General features: G+C 42.3%; 1 protein-coding gene across 1 annotated transcript; it reads right to left on the bottom strand.

The window, feature by feature from the left end:
• Positions 1-6098: 6098 nt before the first annotated feature.
• On the bottom strand, positions 6099-9817 carry ACOT4 (acyl-CoA thioesterase 4). Its single transcript, XM_055437397.2, has 3 exons — positions 8794-9817; positions 7719-7921; positions 6099-6922 (listed from the first exon to the last, which is right to left on the bottom strand). The coding sequence occupies exons 1-3, from the start codon at positions 9248-9250 to the stop codon at positions 6332-6334; spliced, it is 1251 nt and encodes a 416-aa protein (XP_055293372.1). The 5' UTR covers positions 9251-9817; the 3' UTR covers positions 6099-6331.
• Between the last annotated feature and the right edge of the window lie 459 nt (positions 9818-10276).

The following is a 10276-nucleotide window of genomic DNA, read 5'->3' on the forward strand; positions in this document are numbered from 1 at the left end:
TCTTCTTCCTCTTTATTTCAAAACAGTCACAACTAGTGTCAGATAATTGGGCCCAGTTGTCTCTGGGTTATGGAGATTCAGCAGATGCTCTCAGGAAAGAAGCTGGTTGCATTGCTCTGCTTATCTTACCATCCTTATTCAGTCGCTGATCTGAGACTTTTTCTTTCTTATCAGGAGGACAAATACTTTTAGAAGTTATTTTATCCAGGAGCATTAGTTGTTTACAGTGGGAAAATTAATTCAGATACCTCACATGGAAAAAAAAAGTCCACACATTTTAATATATCAGTATTTAATGTAGTCTATTAAGTAAAAATTCATGGTGGATTTTAATGTAAAGTCAACATTTATCCTCTTACGTCCCAGTTTTTTGTTATCATTCATCTTCCAGTTTCCTGATTGTTGATTGTCACATTTATATTTCCAGCTCTCATATCTCCTCTGATCCTCTTACGTCCCAGTTTTTTGTTATCATTCATCTTCCAGTTTCCTGATTGTTGATTGTCACATTTATATTTCCAGCTCTCATATCTCCTCTGAGATTCAGACTTGTTGGTTTAATTTCATATTTGGCATCTTCACTTGGATGTCCAATAGGAAAACCTAAAAGAGTCGGACACGACTGAGCAACTGAACTGAACTGAACTGAACATGACATAAATAGAAATCTTGGCTTTTTTATCCAGACTGTTCTTTCCTCAGGGTTCTCTGTTTCAGTAAATGGCATCAGTGTTCATCCATTGGCTTCCCAGATGGCTCAGTGGTAAAGAATCTGCCTGCAATGCAGGAGATATGGGTTCAATCCCTGGGTTTGAAAGATCTTCTGGAGAAGGGAGTAATCCCACTCCAGTTTTCTTGGAGGGCTACAGTCCATGGGGTTTCAAAAGACTCAGACAGGATTTAGCAACTCAATAACAAACAAACAACAATTCATCCATTAGTTTAAGGAATCCAAAAAAAAAAAAAAAAGCTTGGAGTCATTCTTGCCTTCTCTTTTTCCATCCCATCATCAAACTCCACTGCTGTACTTTGGAATGTATCCTGCATCTGACCACTTTTCATCACCTGCATTGTTAGCACCCTACTCTGTGAGGTGATATCTCATTGTGGTTTTGATTTGCATCGATGAGCAGTGTTGAGCATCTTTTCATATGCCTGTTAGCCATCTATACACCATCTTTGGAAAAATATCTATTCCGGTCTTGTAACCATTTTTTAATTGTTTTGTTCTTTTTGATATTTAGTTGTATGAGTTGTTCATTATTTTGGATATAATCCCCTTGTTGGTCATATTATTTGCAAATATTTTACCCAGTTCAGTAGGTTGTCTTTTTGTTTTGTTGATGGTTTCCTTTGTGCAAAATCTGTTAAGTTTACTTAGGTGCCATTTGCTTCTTTTTGCACATATTTCTTTTGCCTTAGGGGACAGATAAAAAAAAATGTTGTTATGATTCATTCAAAGAGTGTTCTGCCTATATTTTCTTGTAGGAGTTTTATGGCTTTAAGTCCTACATTTAGGTCTTTAATCTATCTTTGGTTATTTTTGCATACGGTATGAGAAAATATTCTAATTCCATTGTTTAACATGTAGCTATCCAGTTTTTCCAGCACAACTTGTTGAAGAGACTATGATTTTGCCATTACATATTCTTTGTCATAGGTTAATTGCTTCCTTTGTCATAGGTTAACTGACCAAAGGTGTATGGATTTATTTCTGGGCTCCCTATTCAGTTCCATTGACCTATATACTTGTTTTTGTTCCAGTACCATGCTGCTTTGATGACTATAACTTGGTAATATAGTCTGAAGATAGGGTACATAATACCTCCAACTTTGTTCTCTCTCTCTCTCCTTTTTTTTTTTCCTCAAGATTGTTTTGGCAGTTTTGGACCTGTTGTATTTCCATGTAAATTTCAGGATTTATTTTACTTCTGTGAAAAATGTCATGGGTATTTTAAAACGGATTGCAGTACATCTCTAGATTGCTTTGTGTTCTATGACCATTTTAACTATTAATTCTTTAAACTCAAGATATCTTTCCATTTTTTTTGGAACTGTCTTCAGTTTTCTTCATCAGTATTTTATAGTTTTTAGAGTACAGGTGCTTCATTTCCTTCATTAAATGTTAAAAAATCCTCTCTTAGTGGAAAAGAAGATTCATTAGGAAAGGGAAAATCGCACTAAGAAAGGAAAATGTGTAGTAAGCGTTGAAGATTAACCACATAAAGAAACTAGTAAGAAGATTCAAAAACAAAAAAGCAACCATAACAACAATAAACAGTTAAGGGTAAACATGAAAATGTAAAATCTGACATCAAAAACACAAAATGTAGGTGAGGGGAATAAAAAATGCAGATCTTCTAGAATGTGTTTGAACTTAAAGGACTAAATGATTACTAGTTCAAAACAAGTAGATATAGATATAGGTCATCATATATGAAACCCATGGTAAGCAGAAATAAAAAACCTACAATAGACACACAAAACCTAAAAGCAACACAGGCACGCTACTAAAGAACATCATCAACTATGCTTCTCCTTGCTAACTATGACAAAATGGAAGAGGAAGAGGTGAGCTAAGGAACGAACTGCTAAATAGGAAGCAACCAGGGCTTGCCAGATATAACAATAATACTGTTTCTTCTTACAACTTCTCCAGATGGGAAATTACTCCGTAATTAAGACAGGAATTCAGAACAAAGTCAAACCCAGGGTGGATCTATGTGAGAGACTTTGTTAAGAAAAAATTCAAGGTACTGCTTCATAAAACATTTCAGAATGGCAAAAGGTCCTCTAAAGATTTTAAGGTGTACCTAGCAGATCGTGTCTATTAAATAATAGAATTTATGGGAACCTTAAGGATGTTTGCCTGCAGCAGCATCCCAAGGACCCCCAGATAGAGAAGTTCCTGTCTCAAACAGATTTGCAGTGGTGTGTTATCTAAGAAAGTGAAACCCACTAATAATTTTCAGAAAAGCTTCATAATTCTTAAGAGAATTGTTCTGATGGAAGCAGAGGCTGAACTAAAAGAGAGAGTATATGAAGTATACTAAAAGAGAGAATATAAGAAGAGCCGAATCATTGGAAGAGACCCTGAGGAGGGAAAGATTGAGGGCAGGAGGAGAAGGGGGCAACAGAGGATGAGATGGTTGGATGGCATCACCAACTCAACGGACATGAGTTTGAGCACTCTCTGGGAGATGGTGTTGGACAGGGAAACCTGGTGTGCTGCAGTCCATGGCTTCACCAAAGGTCAGACATGACTTAGCAACTAAACAACAAAAGAGCAAAATAAAAAGAGAAAGTTGGCTGTCTCATCCATTTTGTCCAGGAAACAGATCCAGGAGAGTTTTTTCACTCATTTAGGAGCTACAGAGAACAACTCACAGAGTATAAACTGATTTGCAATGGAAGAATTGGCAACATGTTCTCAGCTGGATTTCAGAATGGCTAGGGGCCAGCGACTGTTATGTGCCTCCCGCATTCCCCATTTTTGAGCAGGAATGTCTAAGAATTATACTACCACCACCATATCCTGATGTATGTGTATGAACAGTTAACTTACTTATTTAGTTCATAGGTCTTAAGACTGAGAAGATGCTTAAGGAGCTATACCCAAGGAACTATACCTGAGGAGCTTCATCTGTACCTGAACCTGATATAATTGATGCAGTCTGAGACTTGGAGCCTGAGCATGGTGCTATACTAGAATGAGACTCTGGTGGGGAGGGGGCTCCTCAAAGGAGGGATGGGTGTATTTTACACATGGGAGGAATGTGAATAGCGTGGCTTAGAAGACAGATTTTAAAAGGTGATTACAGTGTTTCCCGTGCTTTTCTAGAGACTCTGTGCTCTCCTTTTGAGAGGTAGAGTACCATGTTCTCCTTAAAGTTTGTGGGTCTTTGTGATTGTCTTGACCAGTGAAAGTGTTAGTCACTCAGTTGTGCCTGACTCTTTATGACTCCATGGACTGTAGCCAGGCTCCTATGTCCATGGAATTCTCCAGGCAAGAATACTGGAGTGGGTGGCCATTTCCTTCTCCAGGGGATCTTCCCAACCCAGAGATTGAACCCAGGTCTACTGCATTGCAGACAGATACTTTACCATCTGAGCCACCAGGGAAGCCCACCTTGACCAATAATAGTGTATGGCAGGAGTGATACTATGTAGCTTCCAAGACTAGGTCAAAGATAAGGCCATGCAATTCGGCCTTGATGTGCTGGGATGCTCACTCTTGGAAGCCAGCCAAATTAACCACTGTAAAGACCCACATGGAGAGAACTGAGACCCTGTAAACCCACAGCCCTGCCTGAGATCTTAGCTGACAGCCAATACGAACTCCCTTGCCTGGTGAGTGAGAAAAACAGAATGGTTAATGTTTTAAGCTACTATGTTTTAGGGTAGTTTGTTACATAGCAATAGATAACTGAAATACACCCCAAATATAGTCACATAAAACAATATTTTGTTCATAGAACCACAATTTGGACAGCGCTTGACTGGGACAACTCTTCTCTGCTTCAGGATATCTGAGGCCTTCACTGGGAAGATTCAGTGGCTAGGGCTAGAATCATCTAGAGGTTTGTTCACTCACGTATCTAATACCTGAGCTGAGATGACTCACAGGCTGACTTCATTTGAGACGACCACAGGAAGTGCTTACAGTTGGCTTCTCCGTTATTTGGGGCTTCCTCACAGCATCACAGCCTCAAGTTTGTCAAACTTCATTGGGTAGCTCAGCCCTCCAAGAGCAGGTGTTCCCAGCAAACAAGGCGGAATCGTCATGGCCTTTATGACCAACCTTCTGAAGTCACAAAGCATCAGTTGAGCCCTACTGTACTAACTGAAGCAGTCAGAAACCCATCCATATTGAAGGGAGAGGACATAGATCTCCCACCTCTTGGTGCCAGAAGTAGCAAAGAGTTAATGTTATGAACAATTTTTCTGGGACTTCCCTGGTGATCCAGTCCTTAAGAGTACACCTTCCAGTGCAGGGAATGCAGGTTTGATCCCTGGTCAGGGAACTAGGATCCCAAACACCATGGGGCCTCTAAGCCCATGTACTGCAACTACTGAGCCTACACGCCACAACTAGAGAGACGCCCACATGGTACAAGGAAGAGCCTGCATGCTGCAACTCAAACCCAATATAGCCAAATAAATATTTTTTAAGAACCAACTTTTCTGTGATATGATTTTCTTTGTTTTAACTGACTTGAAGTTTATGGGTGTTATGTCCCCTCAAAACTCAAATGTTGACATCTGAAACCTCAATGCAATGGTATTTGAAGGTAGGGCTTTTAGGAGTTTGTCAGGTTCAAATGAGGCCCCCATGATGGGATTAGTGTCCTTATGAAACAAGGAAGAGAAACCAGAGGTGGCTTCTCCTCTCCCTGCCAGGTGAGGAGACAGGGAGAAGGCAGCTGTCTCTAGGCCAGAAAATGCCCCCACCAGGAACTGAATCTGTCAGCACCTTGATCTTGGACTTCTCAGACTCCGCAACTGTGAGAAATGTGTGTTGTTTAAGCCACTCTATCTATGGTATTTTGTTAGAGAAGCCTGAGAGCTAAGACATAGTCCTTCCGGACTGTGTGGTTGATGTCTTTGTCAGTTTTAGAAAATTCTCAACCATTGTCTCTTCAAATATACCTACAGAATGCTTTGTAGCTTTGTTGTCAGGGAAAGTGATGATGCCTCTAGGAATGTCACAATATGAGTTTCCAAAGTTTGTTCTTAGAACCAGGAAGCAAGAAGAAAAATAGGTCATAGTCAGGCTCCTTTGTATCAGAGTTTTGACTGAACTGTTCTAGAGCCAGATGCTCCCCTTCTTACCATCATTCCTCCTCCCAGGGGATCTTCTTTAATCTCTATGAGAAAAAGGTCAGTCTGGCTATCCTTCTATCAACACCTCTGTGTATATTTTAGCCAATGAAAATTGTTCTGTCAGTAGTAGTTGAACCAGTAGCAAATGCTGAATAGTCATTCTCTCCCAATGATGGAAAAAGTAACCCAGTATTTGTTCAACTTTATATTTCATCTGTGCCTCCAAGTGTTAAGTAAAAACACCTTGATGAAACCACAAATTTTACTAGTGGGGATACTTTTTACAATTTTGTATTGTATACTTTTAATTTAATCTTCTACAAGAGGTTATGTGTTACATTAGAAAATTTCATTACAAAATAAAACTCCAAAAAGTTTCCTACAATATATCATTAATACCAATGACATGAATTTAATGTTACCCAGGGGACAAATGATTCACATAAGATTATTAAACACTAAAATCCAACCTTGAATCTCTCTCTCCTGTCAGTAACAGAGCAGTGCATTACAATTTGGGGGAAGGTCCAAGGTGTTTGGTGAAGAAGGTTAGAATTTGCTTCCAAGCATCTACCTGGGCCTTAGAATGGGCCCTGGGCTCCCCACCCCATATTACAGGTTTGTCCAATAATGTGTGCAAAGAAGCTGGGCACATGGGGAAATAAGGAGGCTCAATGTAGTGCCCAGTCCCAGGATAAGAGATGATCTGGGGTTTTTCCTTTCCATGGGCCTGTAACCGTTCAGAGGCTATCTGGGCATAAACCTCACTCCTCCAGTTATGGTCATCCTGACCAACAATGAAGAGAATGGGCCCCTGGGCCTTCTCGATTGGAATCATGCAGGGGTTCTCACATCCCCCTACAATATCATTCCTTACATCCACAATGTCTAGGAGGCCTGAGAAAGTGACCTTCACTCGCCTCAGGTCATGGCCCAGCTGTGGAATGCTGTTTTCTTTGTAGCGTACAGCTTTGTTTGCAATGAACCCAGATCCATTGATGGAAACCGTGGCCGATACATTCTTCAAAAATGAGGCCATGGAGAGACAAATATCAGCCCCTAAAGAAATGCCCAGAAGGCCAATGCCTGGGCCTTTTATCTGCAAGAAAAGAAGAGACAAAAGTCAAAAACCTACCCAAGAGAAAAACATTTTTCTAAATGCAACTAGAGATGCTGCTAGCTTTGACTTGTGAACTGCTCACAAGACACTCAACCTCAGCTGAAAGAGGAGATTCTTACCCTGTAAAGACTATCTTCCTGGACACGTGGCAAACAAATCTTAAAAACTCACTGGCAAATTTGGGAACTGGTTACAAACTTCCGGAGAGTCATGCACTAGAGAATGCTGAGTCATGGAGCCTGTTGAGTTCAGAGCCTCACTCAGGTGGAATTATAGCATCAGTATTCTTGGTTGTCTAACTTGTGAAACAAAAGTCTGTCCCAAGAAGTGAGTCATTATCAGACCACATCTAAATATATACTGAAAAATGGTTAGCTTTATAGAAACAAAGTAAGACTTCAGAGTCCAATTAAGTAGTTCTTAGCTTCTGAAATGGGTGGGCAAGTTGCGATCAAGTCTGAGAACATATTCTGCTATCAGAAATATAAAGACTAAACAGCATGCAAAGCTAAAAAAATTAGAAACTCCACTTGAAGAAATTTTAATATTACTACATAATTCCCTGAAATCTCACATGAATTTCACAATGAAGTCAGCAATTTTAATCCATCTGACAGAGAAAGTGGAGTAGGTACGTAAAACCAATGAAGTCTTCAAAAGAAATGTCTGTGAAAGAAGAAGAGTAGAGCAGCATCAGTGCACTTGGCACAGGTGAGTGCAAAGTGACACCCTCTCTGCAGGTTCTGGAGAGAATGATAAAGGACATTAGGAGAACCTGGGTGTGTTGAAGCATGTAGCACAGGGCTTCTTCAAAGTAGTCCAGGTCTATGGTGTCGAACTTCTTGGGGAGATCTTCAAAGTTACAAAAAGCTAGAGCCAATGTGGCAAAGCCATGGCCAGCCAGAAGGCTGGCCCGATATTCCAACAGGCCTCCTCCAATATCGTAGATGTCAATGATCCCTGGGAAAGGTCCAGATCCTAAAGAAGGCAATATTATAAAGAGAATGTATTATATAATTTATTAAAGAATTTGTTTTCCTTTTAGAAATCTTTCTAAAGTATTTAGTGGGTGCCTGTGAATCAGAGGAAAGAAAAGAGCTCCCTGGGCCATTATTGAACAAGGGATACAAATTCCAAATTATCTGCAAGGTATACTTGGAGAATCTTTAGCTGTAAAAGAGGGTAATAGAGTCTAATACTATATCATGGAAGGAGGATATTAGACAGTTGATTTGCAGTGTTCTTTTATAGGATTGGGCACAGAATTGAGAATCAAAACGAAGCTTTCAAAACCAAATCAAAACCCTTGGTGATACCTTTGGTTCATATGTCTGCTTAGAGGAAAGAAAAAGAGAGATCTTGCGAGGCTTTAGGTAAGGAAGGCAGTGAAGTCTGAAAAGTGATCTGTGGTAGAGAGGAGCATGAAAAAGTAGGTAAGGGGCCCAGTGTATGCAGGACACTAGAGAAGGGTGACATGGCACTAGCTTCCTTGGCTGTCATCATATTGTGTAAGACCATCATACTGCGTTGGAGCTGAAGGTTATAGAAATCTGTAGTTATTAATAGCAAAGTGAACCTACAGACCCCATCCAGTCCTTTTTTTTTTTCTTTTAATCTGCATGATAACCGCATCCACCTCTGGGATACAGAGGTTAAATGAGATAATGCAAGCAAAACGCATAGCAGAATGCAGAACAAATCAAAAGCCTCCATTGTGGCTGTGAGGTCACTGATTTAGTCAACATCCTCTTCTCTGATCCTGATCCCAAGCCACCCTTCCTGGGAAGCGGTATCACAAACCAAAACGGCCTAGAGAACACGCTCGCCAGGCCCCAGCACCCCAGGCTCACCTGGCGGCAGGAAGAGCGTGGCGCGCACCCGGCCCGCGCGCACCGGCTCGCGCCGCACCCCGGGTGCCAGGAAGTCGCGCTCGTGCACCGCCCGGGCCAGAAGTCGCTGGGTCCCGGGCTCGTGGCCGTCGAGCACCTCCAGCTCCACGGCGAAGGGCGTCTGCACATCCCGCTTCAGAAATCGCCAAAAAGGCTTCTCGGGCTCCAGAGCCCAGAAGAGCCCCATGGGCTCGAGCCCCGCGAAGCTGCCGCCCAGCGCGGGCGTGCGCTCCAGGTCCAGCAGGCCGGCGGCGTCGGCGCAGTAGCGCGCGTGGGCTCTGAAGAGCGCGCCCTTCTCGTCGCGCAGGGACGCGCGCAGCGTGACCGGCTGCCCCGGCGCCAGGCCGCGCACAGCGATGCGCACGGGCTCGTCCCAGCAGCAGCGGCCCGCGGGCTCCAGCATCACGGTTGCCACCATCCCGGGCCTACAGCCGCAGTCTGGACCCTAAGCGTGAAAGCGCGGGCGGCTACTGGAATTTTTTGGCTCAGGCCGGGTGGAGGACGCTCGTACGTCCGAGGGTGTCAGGCGTCGCCTGGAGCCGAGAGAGATCTTAGTTGAGCCGCCTCTGGAGGAGTCCCTTTAGGTCTCGGACCCCGCTGCTCCTTGGAGGTAAAACACCGGGTCTTTCTTCTGGCCCAGGCCCAGGCACACAAGGATTTTCTGCTGTCTATAATGTGTCGTGGAACCCGCCCCGCAGATGCCTCTTTATGCCTCAAACCTCCCTCGTTTGTTGGAATGAAGCGTGTTGGATATGGATTGGTGGTGAAACCGGAGCTGAATGCCTTTAAGCAGAATTCTAAGAATTCTAGCCTCTCCCAACTTTTTTTCTAAAACTTTTAATGAGTTATACACATACACGCACACACACCAGAAACACCCTGCATAAATCCTATGTGTATATTTCACAACCCGAACATACTTGGGCAACCAAGCTCAGGGGTCTAGAAATATTATTGCCAGCACCCCAGTAGCACTTTCCCTTGCCCAACGCACTCTATCCTGAGTCCAACAAAATGGGTTAGTTTTTCCCAAATCTGCATTTTACGGTGATGAATCCTCCAGTGTGCCGTTATTATTGTCTGCTTTCGCTCAACATTACATTTGTGAGCCTCATTGCTGTTTTTGAGTGTAGTAGTAGATTGTTCTTTATCTCTGCCAAATAGTGTTTTGTGATCATAAAAGTATTGGTCGAATATTACTGACTGTAGGCTTTTGGTTGTTCCCAGTTTGGGACTCCTAGGTATAGTGCTCTGAATATTCAAGACTATATCTTTTGATTGACATATATGTGCCTTTTAGTGGAGTGAATACCTGGGAGTGGAATTGCTGTATCATAGGGAATGAGAATGTTCGGCCTTCGTAGATACTAAATGTCAACCTTTTGAATGTGATCCTAGAAGCAATGTAGGTATAATTTTTAAGGATACCCAGAATTTTGCATAT

Source organism: Moschus berezovskii, chromosome 9 (genome assembly GCF_049115385.1).
Source record: "Moschus berezovskii isolate FMDL1 chromosome 9, NW_MosBer_1.0, whole genome shotgun sequence".
Lineage (NCBI taxonomy): Eukaryota > Metazoa > Chordata > Mammalia > Artiodactyla > Moschidae > Moschus > Moschus berezovskii.

Excerpts from the sequence above, each read along its gene's own strand:
- ACOT4 (XM_055437397.2), bottom strand. The coding sequence starts at position 9,250 with ATGGTGGCAACCGTGATGCTGGAGCCCGCGGGCCGCTGCTGCTGGGAC. Across the intron at positions 7,922-8,793 it reads CACGCTCTTCCTGCCGCCAG|GATCTGGACCTTTCCCAGGG; the intron begins GTGAGCCTGGGG and ends TGCCTTCTTTAG. Across the intron at positions 6,923-7,718 it reads ACATGCTTCAACACACCCAG|ATAAAAGGCCCAGGCATTGG; the intron begins GTTCTCCTAATG and ends CTTTTCTTGCAG.